General features: G+C 45.8%; 1 protein-coding gene across 1 annotated transcript in view; it reads left to right on the forward strand.

The window, feature by feature from the left end:
• The window catches only part of LOC308055311 (alcohol dehydrogenase 1), a gene marked incomplete at its 5' end in the record, with an annotated part of 231,269 nt that overhangs the window by 192,820 nt on the left and 10,957 nt on the right, over window positions 1-27,492 (forward strand). Inside the window, one exon of the mRNA XM_080369152.1 lies at window positions 27,298-27,399. Within this exon, the coding sequence (XP_080225278.1) occupies window positions 27,298-27,399 (102 nt within the window). The remainder of the gene's footprint in view (window positions 1-27,297; window positions 27,400-27,492) is intronic.

Genomic DNA, 27,492 nt, shown 5'->3' on the forward strand with positions numbered 1-27,492 from the left:
GTTAATCATAATGATGCTGCATTAGCTGCACTAACAACAGAGCATCTTACGGGCACCGGTGCACGTGCTGATCCGGTAGCGCAGGCTCAACACTGCCCCCGTGCGGCTCTCGAGGCAATTAGAGAAGAGGCGGAAAAGGCTTTTTTCCAGGTTCCTGACGTACAAAAGCCACAAAAAGCTTTTGCTAACATCACTCAGGAGTCTCGAGAACCTTATATGCAGTTTATTGATAGACTAAAACAAGCTTTGGAACGTCAAGTAGATAATGCGGAAGCTCGGGATATATTGTTAACAAAACTAGCTGTTGAAAATGCTAATGTTGATTGTAAAAGGCTACTGAAGTCTCTTCCCAACCCGAACCCCACTTTGGTGGAAATGGTGAAAGCATGTAACCAAATCGGTACTGTTGACCATAAGTTTGAAGCTAGGGCTGCTGCTTTTGCAGCAGTGCGTGGTGTGGGGAATTGCTATGGTTGTGGTTAGCCTGGTCATTTAAAGAGAAATTGTCTTGCTCGGGCTGCAGGGAATAGACAACAACCTCCTGGTCCTGGAGTTTGTCCGAAATGTCGGAAAGGGCGTCATTATGCTAATCAATGTCGATCTAAGTATGACTTCCAGGGACAACCGATACAGGGAAACCGACCACGGAGCGCGGGGCAACGACGCGCGCAGACACAAGTGCCACAGCTGACATTTCAACAACCTCGGGGAGAAGCACCGACACCTCAAGTCCCTGTCCAGCAACCTCAGGCAGCACCGGACTGGACCTGGCAACCTCACACACAGTAACACTGCTCGATTCCTCGGTTCATTTATTATCAACAAACATCAAAGGACCATTACCCCCCGATACACAAGCTCTGTTAATTGGTAGATCTTCCACAACATTGTCTGGTCTCTTTGTTTTACCAGGTGTTATTGACTCTGACAGTGTGGACGAAATCAAAATCATGGCATGGACTCCATTTCTGCCTTGTACGGTACCTCAGGGTAGTCGAATAGCGCAATTGATTCTGATTCCGGCAAGGGTAAGCTCTCTTACTACTGATCACCCTCCGCAGAGGAAAGGAGGTTTTGGATCCACAGGGTTACCTCGTATTTTGTGGGTACAATCCATTTCTCCACAGCGACCTATGTATCAGTGTACCCTTATTTACAATGACCAACAAATAGCACCAAATGGAATCACTGACACTGGAGCTGATGTCACAGTAATTTCTCAAGCCAAATGGCCTCCGCAATGGCCACTGACTAATGTCTCTCAGACCCTGGCTGGGATAGGGGGGACCGGTAACAGTCGTCAGAGTTTGGAACTAATTTGAATTCAAGGACCAGAGGGACACGTGGCTTCTGTTAAACCTTCTGTGCTACCAGTCCCTATGGTTTTGTGGGGACGTGATGTATTGTCACAATGGGGAATGTCTATCCAAACACATTTTTAGATGGGGCCATTGAAGTGCGCGGCACCCTAAAAATAACCTGGAAATCTGATGCTCCTATTTGGGTGGATCAATGGCCCCTTCCTTTGGAAAAATTTCGCGCACTTCAAAACTTAGTCTCAGAACAACTGTCCCAAGGACACACTGTACCTTCTACTAGCCCATGGAATTCACCAGGTTTTGTTATTAAAAAACAAACTGGCAAGTGGCGCTTGCTCCATGATCTCAGAAAAATTGACGATGCTATGGAAGATATGGGAGCCCTCCAACTCGGGCTCCCGTCCCCGACTATGATCCCTCGACATTGGCATCTAACTGTCATAGATCTTAAAGATTGTTTTTTCAGTATCCCGTTACATCCAGGTGATGCCCCGAAATTTGCCTTTTCAATTCCAAGCATCAACATGCAAGCTCCGTTGCAGAGATATCACTGGGTTGTACTGCCACAAGGTATGAAAAATAGCCCTACAATGTGTCAATGGTATGTTGCGAAAACACTCAGTCCTGTCCGAAATGCTATGCCTAACTGTGTTATTGTATCATTATATGGATGACCTTTTAGTGGCAGCACAACGTCACGAAGTCATGGAGAAAGCTGTAGCCCTTGTCACAGATGCCGTGAATTCGGCAGGTCTCTGTATAGCACCAGAAAAGGTCCAGAAGTTTCCCCCTTGGAAATATCTGGGCTGGCGAATAAGAGCACAAACTATTGTTCCTCAACCGTTGCAGATCAATACCAATGTAAGAAACCTGCATGATGCACAAAATTACTGGGAACAATAAATTGGGTTCGACCACTATTGGGAATTTCTAATACAGACTTGGGTCCTCTGTTTGAACTACTAAAAGGGGACACTAATCTTTCTTCTCCACGTAATCCTAACTCCGAAGCAGATACATCTTTACAAAAGGTTGCCTCAGCTATCGCTTCTCGACAGGCCCACCGATGGGCTCCTGAACTACCTCTTTACTTGATTATTTTAAACCCTGCTCGACAGCCTCATGCCCTGATATTTTAATGGGACCTTCAGAACTCAGAATGGGATGATCAACGGAGACGATGGGACTCGGACATGGAGACAGTCTCCGGTTCACCTCAAATAGTAGAACTGAATGCAGTTGTTCGTGTTTTCCGAAAATGGAACGTACCGCTCAACCTTGTCACTGATTCAGCTTATGTTGCAGGTATTGTTACACGAGCCGAAGCTTCTGTGCTGCGGAATGTTTCACATTCACAACTTTTTACCCTGTTACAGGAACTTACTTTCCTTTTGGACTCTCGATCTGCACCTTATTTTGTTATGCATATTAGGTCTCACACCTCACTACCTGGTTTTCTTGCAGAAGGCAATCGACAAGCTGATCTATTGACGTTACCAGTTCAAGTACCGCCAGACCGCATTGCACAAGCTAAACTGAGTCACTCTTTTTTCCATCAAAATGCTAGAGCTCTTAAACAACAGTTTGACCTTACTTCTCAACAAGCGTCAAATGTTATTGCTGTCTGTCCTGATTGTCAAAAACATTCTTTCCCATCAATTGCTGCAGGAGCTAACCCTAGAGGATTACAAAGCCTACAATTATGGCAAACAGATGCCACACATTATTCTGAATTTGGTAACCTTAAATATATCCACTCTCCCATTGATGCATTTTCAGGTGCCTTGTTTGCCTCTTGTCACACAGGAGAAAAGGCACGAGATGTTCGTAGACATTTAATGCGTGCTTTTGCTACTTTGGGTATTCCCTCAAAGATAAAGACAGATAATGGTCCAGCTTATGTTTCAACAACTATAAAAAACTTTTTTGCCCTATGGGGTATAACTCATATTACTGGCATTCCTCATTCCCCCACCGGTCAATCTCTCATTGAACGGTCTCATCGGTCTCTAAAACGTCTATTACAACAACAAAAAGGGGGAATGGGAATGGCTATTCCGGAGGAACGGTTACAGAAAGCATTGTATGTTTTTAATTTTTGAAATTGTTCTTTAATAGATAATAACCCACCAATAGTTTGACATTTTACTGCAAATACCTCCTTCGAGGTACGGGTTAACTCCTACGGGTTAAAGCCCCAGTATCGGTCCGAGATCCAGAAACAGGTAAAATTATGGGACCATATCCTCTTGTTACATGGGGGAAAGGTTATGCTTGTGTCTCCACAGAAAAAGGACCCAGATGGATCCCAGCAAAGAATGTACGACCTTTCCGTGAACCTTTACCACAGACAACTGATACCGACACCGACCCTACAGAATGCAATAAAAACTGCGTGATGATTTCTGTTTTGCATTAATGTCAGGTAACCAAATTCAGGATATAGCATCTAGATTTTGCTTTTTACAGCGCTTGGAACGGACAATATCGCCCTGGATTAAACCACTTAACAAAGGTAATACGTTTGGACCAGACCAGATCCCCAACGCACTGACGGCACCACTAGCAGATATTATCTTCCCTTACATCGACTTTCAACGACACTGTCATGAACCAGATTGGACGGCGTCTCGATTTCTACGGTTATGTTGCTATGAACGTGGACCATTCTGTCGACCGTGGATCAAGATTCATTGTGAACTCTGTGATCAGGATCGCTGGCGAGTTGTAAGACTAAGGGACAGATGGGGTCATTGGATGTGTTCTGAGTGTAATAATCAAATATTAAGGTTTAATCATATACAGGGGGCTGAACGTTTTATGGGAAAACCTCTTTTGGAATTAGAGGGAGTTATAGGGTTAGGTTCTGAGATTTTGCCAAACTTAGTTTTTGCAAATTTTTTATCATTGATTGAAAGCCTAGAAGTACGGGCTATTGCACGCTTGTTGTTTCAATATATTGTATTAGCAAGCAGAATTTATATTATTAACAAGAACATCATTGTAGGATTAGAGTGTGGACAATCAATGGCAGTGCCTCGGTCGTGGACAATACGACCAGAAGAATGGCTGGTTGTAAAACGACGATGGAAAAAGAAAAAGAGAAACAAGCGTTGTCAGTAATATGGATAATGATGTTCATACCTGGACCTTGGCCTATTGAAGGTAGCTCTTATCCCCCTTTTCTACCAAAGGTAAATGTTTGGGTCACGTTGGCGAACTTGACTGGACAGGATACTCTGTGTCTTGCTATGGCCACTCCGGATCAGCCTTTTTCCACATGTCTTGTGGGCTTACCATTAGATGAATGGCCTATACCTAGGGACCTTCAAAGTCTTTTTCCACCCAAAAACGTATCAAAAAATGTGACAGACAATTGGGTTGTATGGATACCCCATCTCCCGCTGGCTACTCTGGAACCGCAGGAAATTGAACTCCTTGGTTCAGTAAAAATGGATTTTTGCATAAAATTTAACTACATGGGAATAATCGATCTAGGGCATGGGACGTTTCCCCTATTCATCCTGTTTTTAGAAATGCAAGTATCTGGTGTAATTACACTGCTAACAACTTGTCTAAATCTAGCAATACTCCGCTCTCACTACCTGCTGGAGTATTTTTCATTTGTGGTGATCGAGCATGGCCTGTCATTCCTTCTCATGTAAAAGGAGGTCTGTGTAGCTTAGGGCGACTTTCCGTCCTGACTCCTAACACATCTGTGATTTTACAACATCGCTACTCTTGAAGGACAAAGCGTGGTGTTCATGCATTTGCCTCCGATTGTGATGATAACATGCAATTTTGGTCCTTTGGCCAACGCTTTATTGCATCTCTTCTGTTGGCTGGAGCTGCTGCAGGAAAGGCGCTAGCAACATTAGATAAGCTTGCTGTTGGCTTGCCAAACAAACTAACGCCACAAGCAGTGCTCTGTCTGGTCTTTTATTAGATGTTGATAGTGTTCGCCACGCGACATTACAAAATAGAGCTGCAATAGATTTTTTGCTTCTGGCACAAGGTCATGGTTGTGAAGAGTTTGAAGGGATGTGGTGCATGAACCTTTCAGATCATTCAAATCAATTCGTGCTAGCATCCAAAGACTGAAGGGTGGAGTTTCTCATCTTCAACAAAGTGATACTTGGGATTGGTTAGATAAACTGTTTAGTGGTTGGGGCATTTCAGGATGGTTAAGAAGTTTAGTGAAGATGATTATATATGCTTTAGTTGCTTTTTTGTTTGTTTAATTACTTATACCTTGTCTTTTACAACACTTACAAAAATTAATAACTTGCTCGATTTCAGGGGTTCTTTTTGTTCAGCAGGAAGGGGGAGTTGTAGGACAAGACCTCAAGGACAAGAGTCCAAGACCATCTGCTGCCCTTGTGACACCGGATTGTCCCAATGCTCGATAGTTCCGTAGCTGGCCCAGAGCTGTTTCTGGACATGAAGGGCAAAGATAAATGTGCTTTTTTTACCCTGAAGCTTCCGTATTAATAGCTTATTTTTGTAAAAAATAAACTAATGGCAAATGTAGAATTAATTTTGTTTCCCAAGGAAGCGATTGCATTCCCTTTTTTTTTTTTTTTTAATTCTTTTAAATGTGACTTTTTCTACATACCAAGTTGGGCACGTTACCCAAGAGCATTAGTAGTTGCTATTTGAATGGATCCCGCCGTCTCTGTTTCTGCCCTAAGTTTTCTTGAAAGTGGTGAATGGTGACCTCACAACCTGTTCCGCTAGTGCCGTTGCAAAGTGTGCATGAACACTCGGCACAAACAAGCAGAAATTCTAATTTTCCTGAGCTCCTCAACAGACAATCACCAGCAACCAAACTGCCTTCATCAGCTGAGCCACGCTGACTTGTATACCCTGTGTAGATAGCTGGGGTCGGTAGATGAGCTACAAGCGTGGGGTTACGCCAATGCTTTAGACTTCAGCTTGAGCAGGATGGACGTCTGCGCAAGCGCGAATCATGTGCCTTGGTTGGCACATGGTGCGCATGGAGTTGAGGCGTCACGAAGTTCATGCCTGTGGTCATGCGTCGTCTCTCCCGGATGCTGTCCTCGGGATGTGTTCACTGGCGAGATAGAACAGCAAGCGAGAGTAGACTGGGGTTTCGATGGGCTCAGCCCTCTGGCTGCTGCTGCCGTTCTCAGCCTTTCAGCGTCCTACAGTTCTGCAGCCACCTAGAAGAGGCTGTTCTTGCGGTCCTGGACTCACACCGATGTGCGCACTGACCCTTTTCTAAATGCTTCAGGTGCCTGGCTGTTCATCAGTGTATTCACCAGCTGTAGACACGATCCTAAGAGAGTAAAGTGGTGATTTGCTTTCAGGCAGCCGGTTGCGGCTATGTGAAGTGACGTGTTCAAGAAGCCCCGAAGGGCCCATTCTTGCGGTGAGTCCGGTGTGAAGTTACTGTTGAAAACAGCCAAATTAGTTGCAGCACATGAAAATTGCCCCAGCGTCAGGTCAAATGCGAGACGCTGAAACCTTTGGCTTTGGACGTTTGTGAGAGGTTCTGAGAGAACAGCTTGTAAAAGCAAGCGTGCTTGTGCGATTTGTGACCCCTCCAGTGCTTGCCATGATGCTGCAACTCCTCCTGAGAGAGCAGGGAGGCAGTCCTCCTGTCTCACCGGCGTCTTTTTGCAGCATGAAAGCGGAGGCTGGTAGGCTGGCCATGGACCGACACGCCTGGGAAAAAGCATGCTGAGCGGTCTTGGCCTTGTGCTGTATTTTGCTTGGGTCCTGATATACGTGCCGCCACGTACTTCACATGCTGTGTCCTGTGTCTTTGTTTAATGCCCGAGTGTCTGTGGCCGCCTCTGTGAAGAAGGTCGTGGACTCCCCAAGTAGTACGTCCTACCTCTGCAGCAATGGGCAGCTGGTTGAGAAGTCAGGGGGCCAGCAATGTGTATTGGGGGACATTTGAGTGATTCAGTATTTTTAATCTCATCTTACTTTGTTGCAGGGAACACCTGTTACACATTTTTTCTTGTCTTCTCATGTAGAAGGAGAGTGGGTGTGGGTTGGGGAAGTCGGTTACCCTGGTGTAAATTGTAGAATCCAGGTGTGCGACATGACTGACTTCCTTGGGAGGACACTGTTAGTGCATTTCTTCTGGCTTCCTGTCGTTCTCAGATAGAATTGAAGTGTTCCTTTACTTAACTACAGCGAGTAAGTTACAGAGCTGGTAATAGTCAGTGTTATTCTAATGCATTTTATTCTACTTCTTGACTGCTTCATGACGTTGTTTGGAACGGCTGCACAGGTAGCTGAGTTTAGCGCTCTGTGTTTGTTTTTGTTTTTCAGAAGGCTCTGAAAACTTGGCCGTATTCAGTCATCACGATCCAGTGCATAACTCCTGCTTACTTCTGCGTTCGCTGTGCACTCCAAAGAGTTCACGTATTTCTCGAGTGGGCCAGCTCTGCAGTGATAAGATTACGTCTCGGGAGAAGGACAGAAAGCAGTACTTGCAGAAGAAGCTTAGTTTGCAAGCTGAGGACTTCACGGAGCATTTAGCAATAGTTGACGTGGATGTGTGACTGTTGAAGTCAGTGTACTACCCGAACCTTCTCAGTAACAGCAGACACATCGTAAAGACTAGAGACTCCCAGCTTTTTGGGGTAGGGACAAGCAATAGTTCAGAAGCTGGGCCATCTAATTTTATCAGAGGACACAGAAACGTCGCTGCCTCACAGAGCAGTTTTGAGAGTTACTCTGCCGCTGCTGCACCCTGACGTGATTGTAAGAATCTGCTTCAGCTTCTCCTGCTAGTGAATCCAGGCCTCTAATAAGGCAGGCAGGTGGGATCAAGGATAACATAACACAAACAGCTTTAATGCTTATCTTGAGTCACACGTTGAACATAACCTTGTTCTTTCTTTATTACTAGGATGGGTGAAGTGCCCTTGAGAGAGCTTTGTTGTCAGACATCTAGCAAATACAGTCACGCGTGCTTTGGAAAGGGAAATGGGTGAGAAGGTGCAATTGATTGTAACTATCCTTGCAAACTATTGCCCTTCTGGCTCTTATCACGTTTGTTCCATGACCTGTCAGCTTCAAACTTCATGGAGGGAATGCAACCGTGCTGTTGAAAGACTACATTAATGTGGTTGCTTTAGTTTTGGTTCTGTTCAGTAGTGATCCTGTGAGGCCTCTGCGATGTAATTAAGGTTTTCAGGCTCAGCTGCTGCAGCGTGGTGCTGAGGGACAGCTGGTAGGAAACACTCAGGACAGAGATTTGAATGGGATTAAGACAGTCATGAGTACAGCCCAAAAGCATTTGCTCAAGTTCAAGTGTTGCCCATTCAACAAGTCATTACCACAGCCCTGTCAGTGTGTGGTCACTTAACCCTGCTGTCTGGTTTCCAGCTGACTTTGTAGTGTTTACACCTAAGACAGCAGGGAAGTTGCAAAGCACTGCCAGCTCCTCTCCTGCTAGAAGCTCCGTCCCCATTTACTGCAGACGGCAGACTCCTACTCTTGTTCAGATAGAAATTACATATCTCAGAAAATGTTCCCCATTTGCATGGCTTTGTGTGAATGAGTTTCTGCCTCTGTGGTCTGAGTTGGCAGGCAGACCTGAGTAATGCCCACTGTGTGTGACTGGCCTTTGGCCAGCCATTCATAAAACTCTGTTTCCTGATGTGTGGCCACACATTCCTTAAGCCTTACCAGCCTGCTCCGCTGAAGGCTCTAGCACAGCTGGGCACGTGCAGAAGTGACTGAGTAATCAAAAGAAGCTTTGTGTGTGAGGGGAGGAGGCTTTCTCCTGGGCTTGCTTGTTGTATAGCTTGCTGTTTTCTCCCCGGCACTACCAAAGCACAGTGGCGTTACAGCGCTGAACACGATACGGTTATGGTTTAGCTGTCGTACTGCTTGACACCATCTCCCTTCCAAGCTCTATGTTCTACACGTGGGATGCTCACATCCCTCTTTTTGGTTCTGCGCTGTCCTCCTTGGCAATCGGAGACCATCAATTCAGGTTACAGTGTTGAGAAGTGAGGGAGAGTGTGCCGCAACAAAGAGCCATGTCTTTTTTTTTTCCTTTTTTTTCCCCCCCCATACATTTTCAGGCACAGTAGAGTTCCTTCCAAGCCTTTCGGGAACATCAGCACGTCCTTCTGGGTGTCTTCTTGGCAGGCTGCTGCTTACAGCACAGACCAGAGTGTTGTTTAATCCTGTGCAAGAAACCAAAGGGTACAGTCTTTCCTACAATAAACATGTGCAGTTAATTTGGCAGGTGATCTCCAAGGAGACTCTGTGCTGGAAGGATGGAAAAGGGAGGTATTGGACCTGAAGTTTGTAGGCCCTGATACAGGGCTGATGGAACGGTGTGTAAACCCTGGGTAAACCTGGCATGCTTGGGTAGGTGGCAGAGGGCCATAAGCAGTCTGTTAGGGAGGACGGTGTGACCAGCCGCTACCTCAACAGTAATGATGCTCCAGGTACGACCTGGAGAGTGGGCAAGTGGGGTGAAGCCCACTCCCTGAGCGGTGCCAATCAGGAGAAAAGTGTCATTTGTCCGGCTGTCTTCAGAACAGGCTTGTGGTTTTCAATGAGAGCCGCGGCATTTAATGGAGAACTGGAACCCTCCTTTCTTAGCCAGGCTCAAAGGAATTTCATAAGGAGCCGCTGTTTTTCTGATGGAATACCAGTCAAACTGGGTTTCACATGGCAAAGCAGCAGTGCTGCGAAGTAGCTGGTGGAGGATTTTCAGCACCTTGATTCTGTTCACATACTAAGCCGAAAGTAGTTACAGCCGAAACAGTTACTTGTTGTCTTGGTGCAAGAGTAGTAGTTGCACCTTGTAAAGAGTTTAGTGCGGCTAAGCTGAGGTTATTGCTTGCTGAGGACAGGTAAGGCTGCTTAGTCGATTGAAATGAAGGCAGCAGCTTCCTCTGCGGAAATGCTCCTCTTAGAAATGGGAAACGGCAGCAGTGGGTACTTTTGGAACAAAATGGTGGTTACGCTCACATTTCTCTCTGTGCGTGCCAGGGCAGTTGTCCTGGCTCTCTGTGTGGTCCCTCAGCAAGTCTTACCTGGTATGTGATGGACCATCCGAGGATGGGGGATGTTCCTAGAGTGATAGTAGTAGTTCTGCCCTGAGCAGCTAAGCTGTGAGTCATGCCGGTTGCTCCTCCACATGTTGTGGCTCAAGTGAGGTTCACACGTTGACTCAGAATCGGTCTTTGTTGTGTGAACTTGCTGGCCCTCGTGTGCAGCGTCTTTGTTCAGGGCAGGCTGGCTCTTCCGACGATGGGCTGAGGCCAAACGCTGGGAGTGAAGTGGAGAACAAGTGAGAACAGCAAAGGAGACGTCCAGGCCTTCTTGTTTCTGCCTTTCCTAAGGGTTGTGTGCGCAGGGAGGCAGCCCCCTGTCTCTTAATAGTTGCTATCTGTTGTAGAGTTTGGTTTTTGAGGTTGAATAACAGACTAGTAGCTGTTATTACCGTTACCCTGTGGGGTTTTTTCCCTTTCCGGTAGTAGCAGTCCCTAATGTTCACAGTCGTCTTTGCCTCGGGCACTTGCCTGGCACACTCGGTACTGTAATGTCTAAGACTGGGAACATCCCAAGACAGTTGGTTTGTTGAAGGCACCTGGCAAATGTCAGACGGGGGGTGAGCTAATCTGATCTCTTCTGTGATGATCCAGGCTCAAGCTCATCAAATAGTCGCCGAGGCACCTGGCTTCGGTGCAAGCACATTCCCAGCGGAGTGGTGGATCTCAGCTGTTCAGCTCAGCCTGTTGACTTCAGTGGAAGGTGAGAGGATGAAGTATTCTTAAGGCATCCGAATCTGCCAGTACTACTGGCATTTTGCCTTGACACGCTTTCCTTTCCCCACAGATGATCCCTGGTTTTCTCACTAGAGTGCTATAAAAATATTAAGGTGTTTTGTCACTTTTAAAAGGAGTAGCTCTTTTGGATGTGTATTTTGTTGCCTTATGAAAAGCATTTGCCAAGAGTTAGTTGGGGTTGAAACTGAAAAAAGAAGCCATCTACTGTAGCACTCATGATTTACCTTAATTTCCCGATCCACATCGCAGAGGTCAGAACTCCCCTGGACGCGAGCACTGTAGCGCGAGCTGACGGATGGGGAGGAACGCTGGGGGAGAGGCGTGTCCTGGAGTCCCAATCTGTGTGCAGCTTGTGCAGAGGCTTGGAATCGTTTCTACAGAAGCTCCTCCAAAAGAGAAAGCAACGTGTCAAGGAGTGGCTTGACTCCATTTCTGCAGCCCTTAAAGGCAGTGTGAAACGTAGGGCTAACACTAGTCCCCAGCAAGGGTGTGCAGCAGAAAACACATCTGAAACTGTCGCTCACTTGAACAGGAACACCTGTAGGTTAACTGCATTAGGTTAATTGTTACAGCTTCTACTACACAGTCGACGAGAATCGCAGTACATATCTACGGCAAATGCGTAACGCTGGAGGAGAATGAGAGTGACGCCGGGTAACTACTGGTGGAAGTCAGGTGAGGAAGCCATTAAGCCTGCAGCTCGAGGCTAAAGAGTTATGGCAGCAGGAATCCTTTACTGGAATTTATGAGCACAGCTGCAAAGTTGCATCTGAACCTCAGTGTGCTGCTTCTAGAGAACGGTGTCAGCCCAAGGAAAACTGCTGGCAGTAAGTAATCTAAAGAAGCTTTGTGTGTGAGGGGAGGAGGCTTTCTCCTGGGCTTGCTTGTTGTATAGTGCAATGTTTTTTCCCCAGTACTACCAAAGCAGAGTAGCGTTAATGATCTGAACATGATACAGTTATAGTTTAGCTGTCGTACTGTTGACACCATCTCCCTTCCAAGCTCTATGTTCTACACGTGGGATGCTCACATTCCTCTTTTTGGTTCTGCGCTGTCCTCCTTAGCAATCGGAGACCATCAATTCAGGTTACAGTGTTGAGAAGTGAGGGAGAGTGTGCCGCAACAAAGAGCCATGTCTTTTTTTTTTCCTTTTTTTTTTCCCCCCCATACCTTTTCAGGCACAGTAGAGTTCCTTCCAAGCCTTTCGGGAACATCGGCACGTCCTTCTGGGTGTCTTCTTGGCAGGCTGCTGCTTTCAGCACAGACCAGAGTGTTGTTTAATCCTGTGCAAGAAACCAAAGGGTACAGTTTTTCCTACAATAAACATGCGCAGTTAACTTGGCAGGTGATCTCCAAGGAGACTCTGTGCTGGAAGGATGGAAAAGGGAGGTATCAGACCTGACCTTTGTAGGCCCTGATACAGGGCTGATGGAACGGTGTGTAAACCCTGGGTAAACCTGGCGTACTTGGGTAGGTGGCAGAGGGCCGTAAGCAGTCTGTTAGGGAGGATGGTGTGACCAGCCGCTACCTCAACAGTAATGATGCTCCAGGTACGACCTGGAGAGTGGGCAAGTGGGGTGAAGCCCACTCCCTGAGTGGTGCCAATCAGGAGAAAAGTGTCATTTGTCCGGCTGTCTTCAGAACAGGCTTGTGGTTTTCAATGAGAGCCGCGGCATTTAACGGAGAACTGGAACTCTCCTTTCTTAGCCAGGCTCAAAGGAATTTCATAAGGAGCCACTGTTCTTCTGGTGGAATACCAGTCAAACTGGATTTCACATGGCAAAGCAGCAGTGCTGCGAAGTAGCTGGTGGAGGATTTGCAGCACCTTGATTCTGTTCACATACTAAGCCGAAAGTAGTTACAGCCGAAACAGTTACTTGTTGTCTTGGTGCAAGAGTAGTAGTTGCACCTTGTAAAGAGTTTAGTGCGGCTAAGCTGAGGTTATTGCTTGCTGAGGACAGGTAAGGCTGCTTAGTCGATTGAAATGAAGGCAGCAGCTTCCTCTGCAGAACTGCTCCTCTTAGAAATGGGAAACGGCAGCAGTGGGTACTTTTGGAACAAAATGGTGGTTGCGCTCACATTTCTCTCTGTGCGTGCCAGGGCAGTTGTCCTGGCTCTCTGTGTGGTCTCTCGGGAAGTCTTACCTGGTATGTGGCGGACCATCCGAGGATGGGGGATGTTCCTAGAGTGATAGTAGTAGTTCTGCCCTGAGCAGCTAAGCTGTGAGTCATGCCGGTTGCTCCTCCACATGTTGTGGCTCAAGTGAGGTTCACACGTTGACTCAGAATCGGTCTTTGTTGTGTGAACTTGCTGGCCCTCGTGTGCAGCGTCTTTGTTCAGGGCAGGCTGGCTCTTCCGCCGATGGGCTGAGGCCAAACGCTGGGGGTGAAGTGGAGAACAAGTGAGAACAGCAAAGGAGACGTCCAGGCCTTCTTGTTTCTGCCTTTCCTAAGGGTTGTGTGCGCAGGGAGGCAGCCCCCTGTCTCTTAATAGTTGCTATCTGTTGTAGAGTTTGGTTTTTGAGGTTGAATAACAGACTAGTAGCTGTTATTACCGTTACCCTGTGGGGTTTTTTCCCTTTCCGGTAGTAGCAGTCCCTAATGTTCACAGTCGTCTTTGCCTCGGGCACTTGCCTGGCACACTCGGTACTGTAATGTCTAAGACTGGGAACATCCCAAGACAGTTGGTTTGTTGAAGGCACCTGGCAAATGTCAGACGGGGGGTGAGCTAATCTGATCTCTTCTGTGATGATCCAGGCTCAAGCTCATCAAATAGTCGCCGAGGCACCTGGCTTCGGTGCAAGCACATTCCCAGCGGAGTGGTGGATCTCAGCTGTTCAGCTCAGCCTGTTGACTTCAGTGGAAGGTGAGAGGATGAAGTATTCTTAAGGCATCCGAATCTGCCAGTACTACTGGCATTTTGCCTTGACACGCTTTCCTTTCCCCACAGATGATCCCTGGTTTTCTCACTAGAGTGCTATAAAAATATTAAGGTGTTTTGTCACTTTTAAAAGGAGTAGCTCTTTTGGATGTGTATTTTGTTGCCTTATGAAAAGCATTTGCCAAGAGTTAGTTGGGGTTGAAACTGAAAAAAGAAGCCATCTACTGTAGCACTCATGATTTACCTTAATTTCCCGATCCACATCGCAGAGGTCAGAACTCCCCTGGACGCGAGCACTGTAGCGCGAGCTGACGGATGGGGAGGAACGCTGGGGGAGAGGCGTGTCCTGGAGTCCCAATCTGTGTGCAGCTTGTGCAGAGGCTTGGAATCGTTTCTACAGAAGCTCCTCCAAAAGAGAAAGCAACGTGTCAAGGAGTGGCTTGACTCCATTTCTGCAGCCCTTAAAGGCAGTGTGAAACGTAGGGCTAACACTAGTCCCCAGCAAGGGTGTGCAGCAGAAAACACATCTGAAACTGTCGCTCACTTGAACAGGAACACCTGTAGGTTAACTGCATTAGGTTAATTGTTACAGCTTCTACTACACAGTCGACGAGAATCGCAGTACATATCTACGGCAAATGCGTAACGCTGGAGGAGAATGAGAGTGACGCCGGGTAACTACTGGTGGAAGTCAGGTGAGGAAGCCATTAAGCCTGCAGCTCGAGGCTAAAGAGTTATGGCAGCAGGAATCCTTTACTGGAATTTATGAGCACAGCTGCAAAGTTGCATCTGAACCTCAGTGTGCTGCTTCTAGAGAACGGTGTCAGCCCAAGGAAAACTGCTGGCAGTAAGTAATCTAAAGAAGCTTTGTGTGTGAGGGGAGGAGGCTTTCTCCTGGGCTTGCTTGTTGTATAGTGCAATGTTTTTTCCCCAGTACTACCAAAGCAGAGTAGCGTTAATGATCTGAACATGATACAGTTATAGTTTAGCTGTCGTACTGTTGACACCATCTCCCTTCCAAGCTCTATGTTCTACACGTGGGATGCTCACATTCCTCTTTTTGGTTCTGCGCTGTCCTCCTTAGCAATCGGAGACCATCAATTCAGGTTACAGTGTTGAGAAGTGAGGGAGAGTGTGCCGCAACAAAGAGCCATGTCTTTTTTTTTTCCTTTTTTTTTTCCCCCCCATACCTTTTCAGGCACAGTAGAGTTCCTTCCAAGCCTTTCGGGAACATCGGCACGTCCTTCTGGGTGTCTTCTTGGCAGGCTGCTGCTTTCAGCACAGACCAGAGTGTTGTTTAATCCTGTGCAAGAAACCAAAGGGTACAGTTTTTCCTACAATAAACATGCGCAGTTAACTTGGCAGGTGATCTCCAAGGAGACTCTGTGCTGGAAGGATGGAAAAGGGAGGTATCAGACCTGACCTTTGTAGGCCCTGATACAGGGCTGATGGAACGGTGTGTAAACCCTGGGTAAACCTGGCGTACTTGGGTAGGTGGCAGAGGGCCGTAAGCAGTCTGTTAGGGAGGATGGTGTGACCAGCCGCTACCTCAACAGTAATGATGCTCCAGGTACGACCTGGAGAGTGGGCAAGTGGGGTGAAGCCCACTCCCTGAGTGGTGCCAATCAGGAGAAAAGTGTCATTTGTCCGGCTGTCTTCAGAACAGGCTTGTGGTTTTCAATGAGAGCCGCGGCATTTAACGGAGAACTGGAACTCTCCTTTCTTAGCCAGGCTCAAAGGAATTTCATAAGGAGCCACTGTTCTTCTGGTGGAATACCAGTCAAACTGGATTTCACATGGCAAAGCAGCAGTGCTGCGAAGTAGCTGGTGGAGGATTTGCAGCACCTTGATTCTGTTCACATACTAAGCCGAAAGTAGTTACAGCCGAAACAGTTACTTGTTGTCTTGGTGCAAGAGTAGTAGTTGCACCTTGTAAAGAGTTTAGTGCGGCTAAGCTGAGGTTATTGCTTGCTGAGGACAGGTAAGGCTGCTTAGTCGATTGAAATGAAGGCAGCAGCTTCCTCTGCAGAACTGCTCCTCTTAGAAATGGGAAACGGCAGCAGTGGGTACTTTTGGAACAAAATGGTGGTTGCGCTCACATTTCTCTCTGTGCGTGCCAGGGCAGTTGTCCTGGCTCTCTGTGTGGTCTCTCGGGAAGTCTTACCTGGTATGTGGCGGACCATCCGAGGATGGGGGATGTTCCTAGAGTGATAGTAGTAGTTCTGCCCTGAGCAGCTAAGCTGTGAGTCATGCCGGTTGCTCCTCCACATGTTGTGGCTCAAGTGAGGTTCACACGTTGACTCAGAATCGGTCTTTGTTGTGTGAACTTGCTGGCCCTCGTGTGCAGCGTCTTTGTTCAGGGCAGGCTGGCTCTTCCGCCGATGGGCTGAGGCCAAACGCTGGGGGTGAAGTGGAGAACAAGTGAGAACAGCAAAGGAGACGTCCAGGCCTTCTTGTTTCTGCCTTTCCTAAGGGTTGTGTGCGCAGGGAGGCAGCCCCCTGTCTCTTAATAGTTGCTATCTGTTGTAGAGTTTGGTTTTTGAGGTTGAATAACAGACTAGTAGCTGTTATTACCGTTACCCTGTGGGGTTTTTTCCCTTTCCGGTAGTAGCAGTCCCTAATGTTCACAGTCGTCTTTGCCTCGGGCACTTGCCTGGCACACTCGGTACTGTAATGTCTAAGACTGGGAACATCCCAAGACAGTTGGTTTGTTGAAGGCACCTGGCAAATGTCAGACGGGGGGTGAGCTAATCTGATCTCTTCTGTGATGATCCAGGCTCAAGCTCATCAAATAGTCGCCGAGGCACCTGGCTTCGGTGCAAGCACATTCCCAGCGGAGTGGTGGATCTCAGCTGTTCAGCTCAGCCTGTTGACTTCAGTGGAAGGTGAGAGGATGAAGTATTCTTAAGGCATCCGAATCTGCCAGTACTACTGGCATTTTGCCTTGACACGCTTTCCTTTCCCCACAGATGATCCCTGGTTTTCTCACTAGAGTGCTATAAAAATATTAAGGTGTTTTGTCACTTTTAAAAGGAGTAGCTCTTTTGGATGTGTATTTTGTTGCCTTATGAAAAGCATTTGCCAAGAGTTAGTTGGGGTTGAAACTGAAAAAAGAAGCCATCTACTGTAGCACTCATGATTTACCTTAATTTCCCGATCCACATCGCAGAGGTCAGAACTCCCCTGGACGCGAGCACTGTAGCGCGAGCTGACGGATGGGGAGGAACGCTGGGGGAGAGGCGTGTCCTGGAGTCCCAATCTGTGTGCAGCTTGTGCAGAGGCTTGGAATCGTTTCTACAGAAGCTCCTCCAAAAGAGAAAGCAACGTGTCAAGGAGTGGCTTGACTCCATTTCTGCAGCCCTTAAAGGCAGTGTGAAACGTAGGGCTAACACTAGTCCCCAGCAAGGGTGTGCAGCAGAAAACACATCTGAAACTGTCGCTCACTTGAACAGGAACACCTGTAGGTTAACTGCATTAGGTTAATTGTTACAGCTTCTACTACACAGTCGACGAGAATCGCAGTACATATCTACGGCAAATGCGTAACGCTGGAGGAGAATGAGAGTGACGCCGGGTAACTACTGGTGGAAGTCAGGTGAGGAAGCCATTAAGCCTGCAGCTCGAGGCTAAAGAGTTATGGCAGCAGGAATCCTTTACTGGAATTTATGAGCACAGCTGCAAAGTTGCATCTGAACCTCAGTGTGCTGCTTCTAGAGAACGGTGTCAGCCCAAGGAAAACTGCTGGCAGTAAGTAATCTAAAGAAGCTTTGTGTGTGAGGGGAGGAGGCTTTCTCCTGGGCTTGCTTGTTGTATAGTGCAATGTTTTTTCCCCAGTACTACCAAAGCAGAGTAGCGTTAATGATCTGAACATGATACAGTTATAGTTTAGCTGTCGTACTGTTGACACCATCTCCCTTCCAAGCTCTATGTTCTACACGTGGGATGCTCACATTCCTCTTTTTGGTTCTGCGCTGTCCTCCTTAGCAATCGGAGACCATCAATTCAGGTTACAGTGTTGAGAAGTGAGGGAGAGTGTGCCGCAACAAAGAGCCATGTCTTTTTTTTTTCCTTTTTTTTTTCCCCCCCATACCTTTTCAGGCACAGTAGAGTTCCTTCCAAGCCTTTCGGGAACATCGGCACGTCCTTCTGGGTGTCTTCTTGGCAGGCTGCTGCTTTCAGCACAGACCAGAGTGTTGTTTAATCCTGTGCAAGAAACCAAAGGGTACAGTTTTTCCTACAATAAACATGCGCAGTTAACTTGGCAGGTGATCTCCAAGGAGACTCTGTGCTGGAAGGATGGAAAAGGGAGGTATCGGACCTGAAGTTTGTAGGCCCTGATACAGGGCTGATGGAACGGTGTGTAAACCCTGGGTAAACCTGGCATACTTGGGTAGGTGGCAGAGGGCCATAAGCAGTCTGTTAGGGAGGACGGTGTGACCAGCCGCTACCTCAACAGTAATGATGCTCCAGGTACGACCTGGAGAGTGGGCAGGTGGGGTGAAGCCCACTCCCTGAGCGGTGCCAATCAGGAGAAAAGTGTCATTTGTCCGGCTGTCTTCAGAACAGGCTTGTGGTTTTCAATGAGAGCCGCGGCATTTAACGGAGAACTGGAACCCTCCTTTCTTAGCCAGGCTCAAAGGAATTTCATAAGGAGCCGCTGTTTTTCTGATGGAATACCAGTCAAACTGGGTTTCACATGGCAAAGCAGCAGTGCTGTGAAGTAGCTGGTGGAGGATTTTCAGCACCTTGATTCTGTTCACATACTAAGCCGAAAGTAGTGACAGCTAAACATTACCTGTTGTCTTGGTGCAAGAGTAGTAGTTGCACCTTGTAAAGAGTTTAGTGCGGCTAAGCTGAGGTTATTGCTCGCTGAGGACAGGTAAGGCTGCTTAGTCGATTGAAATGAAGGTAGCAGCTTCCTCTGCGGAAATGCTCCTCTTAGAAATGGGAAACGGCAGCAGTGGGTACTTTTGGAACAAAATGGTGGTTACGCTCACATTTCTCTCTGTGCGTGCCAGGGCAGTTGTCCTGGCTCTCTGTGTGGTCCCTCAGCAAGTCTTACCTGGTATGTGGCGGACCATCCGAGGATGGGGGATGTTCCTAGAGTGATAGTAGTAGTTCTGCCCTGAGCAGCTAAGCTGTGAGTCGTGCCGGTTGCTCCTCCACATGTTGTGGCTCAAGCGAGGTTCACACGTTGACTCAGAATCGGTCTTTGTTGTGTGAACTTGCTGGCCCTCGTGTGCAGCGTCTGTTCAGGGCAGGCTCCGCCGATGGGCTGAGGCCAAACTTCTTTTACATATTGTACGCAATTTATAGCGCTGGTTGGCACTCTGGTGTTCTAGCTTGTGGCATGTTATTTAAGAAAGCATGTTTATTCTTTGTTTGCTACCTACATGCTTGGCTGTATTATTGAGAATTGCAAGATGGACACACTAGCATATTTCAGGTATTGCTCTGAAAGCAGAGAGGAATCACTGTACTGTTTTATAATGGGAAAAGGCAACGCATTCACTTGTGATAACAGAAATAATTATTTACATGCAGTGCTCTCGCACATATCTCAAAGAAAGATCCTTCTTTGAACCTCCAGGTTCAGCTGTACAGAGTTAAAATCACTGTAGAAAAACAGGCAGGCATGTTCTCTGCTTCACCCTGCTTTCCCCAGAGGAGATCGGTTCTGGCATGTTTGTTTAACCAGTTCCTAAAGACCTTCAAAATGCTGGATGATCTCCAAGCAACCTTTTTTGCTATCCATGCCCAGAGAAATTTTTTTTTCTGAAGTGTAATTTGAATCTTCCTTGTTTAAGTCAGCTTTTTTCCTGGCCACCATGGAGATGGAGGAAAGAACATTAAAAAGAAGAGCTGCACAGAAGCTCTAGGATATTATCACTGTGTTTTACCATCAGGCATTATTGCTCTGCTTAGGAAAGCTCTGATTTTCATCGCTGAGCTTTGTAAAGTTTCGGGTACTTCCAGAGTACTCGGCAATCCTGAGCAGCTGCTGAGCAGCAGAATACATCCAGAGATCTTTACACCTGTCTAAGAAAACATTAGAAAAGCAATAGAGAAGGTATGGCTCAATGAATCTGAAAAGAAAGTCTCAGAAGCAGGAAGCATTAAGAGGATATGGCAGTAAATCAAACCTTCTGGCTGAAATGGGCAAACTTTCTTTTAGCAGCATGCAGTGAGGAGGTCACAGCAAAGTGCTGTAAGTAAGCCTGTTGTCTTGTTCCCTTCCCGCTGTTACTCAGCGCCCCTGGTTATGGGTGGGATGTAAAAAATCTGCCAGATTTCTGAAGTCAGGGACCCCAGCAGCGTTCATCTGGATCTGCGTTGTGGCAATTTCCAAAACACTATATTACTGCAGGTTAGTGTACTGCTCCCCGCCCCCCCCCCCCCCCCCCCCCCCCCCGCTTGTCCTTTTACTGGATTCGGGTAAATTTATCTTTTATTTGGTTTCCACATAGACTCCAGTCACATGTCATATATCCTCATTGATTCTATGTTTGCTTATGGAGCAACTGTGTTTGATTCTAGACTTGCTCTGCCGGAGGGCATCTAAATGATTTGAGTGGCAAAGAACTTCCCTGAATACCCATATCTTAGGGGCTTCTGTCAAGATGCTGGCCACCAATAGTGTTTTTTGCAGTGCAAGTTGGCATGCTGCACAGAGGTGTAGCTGGCTGAGGGGATCTACACTGACTGGTTATTCCAAAAACCCCTGTTAGCACCTCAGCTCAGGGCACTCTTGCAGCAGTCTGACTGCCAGCTGGGAGACTGGCTGTGCCCACTTTTTTCACCCCAGAGCCAAGGAACTGAAGAAGAAAATACACTGAAGCACAGCCTGGGACTATTGGGCTTTCCTTTGAAATATTGTTACCTACTGACATCAGTCCCTTTTCTGAAACTGCTTAATAACTTGGACCTTCCCGTTGGAAGCTTTGAGAAAGATCAGGTGTCAACTATTCAAATGCATAGTCAGCTGAAAATCAGTAGATGGATGATGATGTAAACATCTATTGTTTTATGGGTATTGTCATGCTGCTGATGCCTACTTTGCAATGATGTAGGTGGCTGTAACAACACATTTGGAGGTTAATCTGATTTGAATCAGTAAGGTGGTACCTCAGTGCAAGTGCTGTCACAGAATTTCTAGGGGAAGATTCTGCTGTGTGCTGGGCAGATTTAGGTGACTTGTGTGAATTAATAATGCATTTACCTATTTGTAAAATAGATCCTGAAGGTGGCATTCCTAAATCCTTAGAGCTGGAGGATAAGGTTGGAGAAGTTTCAAGAGTTGCAGCATTTCTTTGTTTAAACAGAACTCTTTATTGCTCGGGATATGTGGTAGATCCAGCACGCAGCTCATTAGGTAATGACACTGAAGATCATAGGTTCACCACACTGTTATTTCTGTTGGTTCATGTTATTGGACAGTATCCATTTACTCCGCATGGGGATTTTAAAATAAGCTTTGAGTAAGCACACATTCTTCGTGTGATTAATTACTCTGAAATGTAGAGCTGGACTTCAGTATGACTTCTAAATCTACAGCTGACTAAACTTTGGCCCATTTTTGAAATGTATAGCTTAATTGCCTCCCTTCCAAGAAGGTGGCTGCGTTAGCTGGAACAACAGCATCTACTACTGACACTCCTAAAGCCAGTAAATAATAAAATTGTTGATTCATGCTCATTCCCTTTTACTCCATTTTTACCTCAAATAGTGTAAAATGTTGTGGTGGGTTGACCTAGGCTGGCACCAGGTGCCCACCAAACAGCTCTATCACTCCTCCACAGGGAGGGGAGAAAAAAATATGGAAAAAAACTTGTGAGTCAAGATAAAGGAAATTTTAACAAAGCAATAGCAAAGGTCATGCACGTGGAAGCAAGGGAAAACAAAAGATGTTATTCTCTACTTCCCATCAGCAGGCGATTTCCAGCCACTTCCTGGGAAGCAGGGCTTCAATACACATAGTGGTTGCTCTGGATGACAAAATTAAATAATGAATGCCCCCTCTTCCTCCTCCTTTCTCTTAGCTTTTGTATCTGATCAGATATCATATGGTATGGAATATCCCTTTGGTCAGTTAAGTCAGTTGAGCTGTGATTTTAATATTCTCCTGTTAAATTGGGTCAAGTTCAGTGCAGAAGAATTAGTTTTGTTTACATTAAAATAAAGCCATTTCAGAAACCACTAGCTCTTTTTACCTGGAGTCAATTTCATGCATTGATTGAGGAAAGCAAGCGATGCAAGGCTGCTCAACTCTGACAGGAGTGAGAAATGGGAAGCAGGCTGTAGTGCCTGTGAAATAAATGAAAGTGAAGAAGAACCACCTTCCACTACAAGTGCCTGTAGTCAGAAACTGTAGCGATGGCTACAGGCTGCTGAGCATGGTCAACATTTCATGTCCTTTGCCCAAGTTACAGCCCCCAAGTAAAGATGACCTGGAGTTGCATGAACGGGCCTTTGTTCACTGCTCCTAACTTTTGTGCGCAAGCTCACCAGCCATCAACAACTCCAATGTGTTCCTTCTCTTCTGCCTCTGTCACTACATTTCACTGCGATCTGCTGAGGTTAATAAATCACTGGAGACAGAATATTATTGCCACATGTTCAGTTGGACAAAGTGAGATAAAAAGCTGATAAGGGAATTACGTACCATATCTTAATTGTGTAAGAAGGAATACAATGCATAGATAAACATAAGGAAAAACTCTCTTCATAGTGAACTGCCCCAAAAGGGAATAGGATGGGGCCAAGTATCAGTTAAGCATTTTCTTGCAAGTATTGGGACAAAGTGTTGAACCTGAGGGCTTGTGTAAGCAAGTAGTAAAAGAGGCGGTACTATAGCTTCCCTGCATGCCAAGGCCACTTTACACCTCGGGCCATGGCCCCACGCTCCAGATCTTGAGTAATCTGGCACAGCAATGCAAATAAAGCAGCTTCTGCAACATATTTATGCAAGTCGGCTTGTACTTCACTGGCACGATATGCAGTCCTTTTTCTGGCAACCTTCTTCCTAAAGACCATGCCACCTACCCCTGCACAGGCTGCAGGCATCATCTACTGCCCAGTGTTCCCAGTTGGAGATACCCACTCTGGCCAAAGAAGATAGGTTCCGGAGGGCCTCAGCTCCATTCCCTGAAAAAGTCATTTTGTGGAATGATATGCATATAGCTGAAGAGATGAGGAGAGTTTCGAGGTCAAAGGAAACATAAAGGGATCAAAGGCGAGACCAATAAGGAAGAGGGATGGTAAATACAGAAGTGAGGAAAGGAGAAAGATAACTGTCAAGGAATAGACTGGACTAGAAATCTTCCTTCTGATACAAGCAAGTTTTTCTAGGAAGTACAAGTCACTAGGTCTTACCTCCTGAGACTTTGTAAAACTGTCAGCACATTACAGGAAGGTAAGTCACGTTGTTTTGGATATATTTTGACACAGAGGGCACAGATTATGTCTTCCACCTTGAAGTCCTTACTTTTGAGAATTTAAAGGGGTTTTTATATACATATTGTTGACATTTTGTGTTATACTACCAATTTTTTAATTGCACCACACCTCACAAATTTTCAACTTGACATGACAAAGCATCCTCTGTGATAGTGGTATTGCATACACTTTCCCAGAGAAGCCCAGCCTTCTGCTCTGAGGTCTTTAGCCATCACTCCACGCTCAGGTCAGACAAGCCTGGGTATCTGGGGCATGCACGGAGTCAGGGACCAGATTTTCCTCTAGCTGCAAGAGGTATGAATCATTTTTGCTTTGTGAGGTTGGCCATCCAATCTTTCTCAACTGATATTTTACTATCTCCACTGGGCTCTTGTGAGCGTCAGCAAAGGGATTCAGCAAAGCCTTCGCATTCTCACTGTGTCCGTGCCGCTGAGACTTCAAGAGCCACTGTGCCCTGTTCTCTTTGCAGCTACAGTGCCACTGGGAGCAGTGGGTTTGGAGGGCAGGCTCCCAGGGAGGTGGGAAGAGGGGACAGCTTCCAGCCAGGGCTCCGCCGTGGGTGGGATGCGACAAGGGTGGGGCAGAGTGTGACAAGGGAATCGGGGAGGCAGAAGCCCTGCAAAGAGCCAGGTTTCTGCGGGTGGGTGGTTTGTTTTCATTCTAGCGCTTTGGCTGATTAAGGGCGGGACTCTGAGCTGAGAGGCTTGGCTAAAAGGCCAGAGCAGTGCACCTGCAGGAGCACATCACAAGACTGGCTCCCAGTGTGTTGGAAGGGCTTGGGGTATCGGCAACCTGACAGCTTTGCAGCTGAGCGACTCCTTGGTGCGCGAAGTCAGTGGTGGCAAGACAGACACGCTGGTCAACATGAGCACGGCAGGCAAAGTAAGCAAAAGTGTATATTTGAGAAGGTTCTTCACTGCCACTGTGAAAGCAGTTTGAAATGCAGTTTCTTTCCAGGAACACCGTAAGTCCTGGTAGTATAGCACTGATAGTTTTGGAGGAAGCTAGTACAGCAGAGCTGCCTTTACTTGTAGGCTGCTGTACTCTCCTAGGAAATGGTTGTTACACTTTTCAAGGCAATAATTTATTTTATTAAACACTGGGCTAACTTAAGGTGACAGCACCAGAATAAGAATAATCTTCCTTTCCCCAGGGTTAGCAAACTAATTTTAATCTTTGATTGGACAGTTTTTAATATGATACAATGTATTAAGTATTGAGATCAATGTATTTATCAGCTCTATCATTTTCCATTCTAAGATCCCACAGTGATTAAAACTATTTTTAGCTTCTTTATAATTCATATCAGTTTGTGTTCTAAAAGAAACCCGACAGTTAATATTGTGTTAAATTTCAGGGTGTAACTGTGCTGATGTTAAAACAATCATGAAATTTGAATATGTGTATAAAAAGTCTGGCATTTTAGCTAATGAAAAGGAAAAGTATCACATGTAATGCAGTACTGAGCTGGGACTGAAATTAGTATTTACTTGCTAGCAAAGATGTAAGTGACAAGAGAGATGTAGGTTAATACCACTGCTGAAAACAGTATGTTTTGCTTCTTGCAATACCTGAGAGATACCAACATACACACAGAGACATGCAAGAGAGGTTGATGGACAGGAACCCAGATATGGAAAATGAGTGAAGGCATGTACCTTGCTGGAATGTGCCTTAAGAAAGCGTCAGGATCATTTGCTGTTTACTGCCAGCTGTCTTCAGTATTCTAAAACCAAACAAAATAAGAGGGGGAAAAATTTTGCTCTCTTTAATTCTGAGATACCTCAAATGTAAAACGAATTGCAGTTCACTTGTAGGTAAATTCACTGAGTTCAGTCCTCTGCCCAGCCTTGGACTGAGGACAGTAAATGAAGTGTGGTGATATAGCTAAACTGCCTTGTTTTCACTATGTTTATCTTGGAGTAATAGGTGAGTTATTGTGCAGTTTATGTGATCAAGCAGCATAATCTTTATGCTCTGTAAAAGGGTGTGTTTCTGGACTTATCCTCCCCTGCTGCAGTAACTTGTAAGGCTGGTAGAATGTAAGAGCTGAAAAACACCCTGTTACTCCAGCTAGTGCTTGCCTTAATAGATGAAATGGGTGATAGTGTGCTGTTGGTGCATCTGTGGGATCCTGTTACAGTCAGTAAAAGCTCACAGGGAGTCAGCCATCAGAAGAACACATAGTTAACCAGTGTCTAATTGTTCTCAGCAATTCACAGTTCTTGGCTACCTTTGTTCTTATAAACAGTGTGTTTTGCACGTGCAGGCTGTGAAATCATTATTGTGCTGTGTGGGATACAGTATAAATACAGAAGTTGGTTTTTTGTTGGTTTTTTTTTTTAGTAAGCTCCCTAGAAAACGTGACCCTTTAAAATGTGATCTTTGGCCTCACTGGTGAATTTTTTACTAATCATGCTTGCATTTGACACATGAAATGTTAAATGTAATGCAAACCTCTCTAGAGTCTGTCTTTTTCAAAGTGTTGTGCTCTTTCCCACTTTAGGTTTGGCTGCTGAAAATGCACTATTTCCTATGTTTATTCCTAGTAATTATTTGCTTTGTAACCAGTTGATAATTTGTTGATAATTAGACATTATTTCTACTTCTATTTCAAAAGCTTTAAAACTAAAAAGTTGTTTTATTTGGTTTTCTTGACCTGAGAACTCTGCAGCACACTGGTGTTAAGTTGTCCCAGTCATGCAAGATACTTACTCATGTGTTAATCTTGCATTATGGACTCAATTTGCCTCCATTTCCCTCTCAAGATAATGCCACCTGAATGTCTGCAATCAGTAGGACTTAACGCAGTGACTGAAGACTTAAGAGTGCCACCATAATGGTGAAATAGAAAATCATATTTCAGGACCTGGAGTCATTTAAAGTCCTGGGATGGGCAGAGACCACCAAGGAAGAGCAGGAATGAATATGGGGACAGAGAAGCCCTGCTACCTTTGAATACACCAGGAGTGAGCTTACAGGGTGGAAACCTGCCTCAGAGCCTGGGATGAGGAGTGGACAATTCTCCTCTCTTTTCTGAGTGCATTTTTCTCTGTGGCAGACTATCAGAGGAGCCCTGAGGCTCGTCAGCACCTGGACAAAGCCTGCGGAGCTAATGGACAAACTACAGCCTAACAGAAAAAACGCTATATTGGGTGTTGGGAGTAACCCCGCTTGAGTTAAATATTCCTTTTGAGAAGCAAGGTACCTTAGCACAGATAATCTTGCACTAAAGGGACTGTTGTTAGATTACCTCTGTATAGTGCTATGTCATTTTACATTGGTGTCCCCTCAGCCATCACCTCATGGGTGAATTTGGGCTGTAATAAAACATTTATAAACAGTATTAGGCTCTGAATTCCATTTTGAACAATTTTGTCAGTTCCCAACACGGGCAGTTCTAGGCAATACAGACTTTATCACAGCCCAGTATATGGCATCATTTAGTGTGCCATCTCAAAGAAGACACAAATACACACCAGTAATCCAACACAGCAAAAATAATTCTCCAAGGAAGTTAGAAACAGAGGAGGAGCAATGAAGATGGATAAGGTATACAGTTATCTTAGGAGACTATTATACATGTTGCTGAAAACTTCATATGACAGAAATATGAACAAAGTCAGACATGATCTTGGGGGGGGGGAAATAAATGCGCTTACACTGTGCTTTGGTGTTGGCTTTTTTTTGTGTTTTGCACTTGGGGGTTTTTGTTTGTTTTTTTTCCTGTAATTTACCCACCCACCCCCAATATGAGCAGGAATTTCACAGGTAGAAATGTAAGTATCTGTCTCTGTGGTGACTTGTAAATGCTAGTGCTATTCCCTTTTTCTTTTCTCTGTTTGCAGGTTATTAAATGCAAAGCAGCAGTAATGTGGGAAGCCAATAAACCCTTTTCTATTGAGGAAGTGGAAGTTGCCCCACCAAAGGCACATGAAGTTCGCATAAAGGTACTAAAATTAAAATTTAAAACAACTATTATGACCTGCATTCTATCTCGCTGTTTGTTAGAATTATTTCTATAAACTTTTAGGATCCAGTCA

Source organism: Falco punctatus, assembly GCF_963210335.1.
Source record: "Falco punctatus genome assembly, chromosome: 1".
In the NCBI taxonomy this organism is placed as follows: Eukaryota; Metazoa; Chordata; class Aves; order Falconiformes; family Falconidae; genus Falco; species Falco punctatus.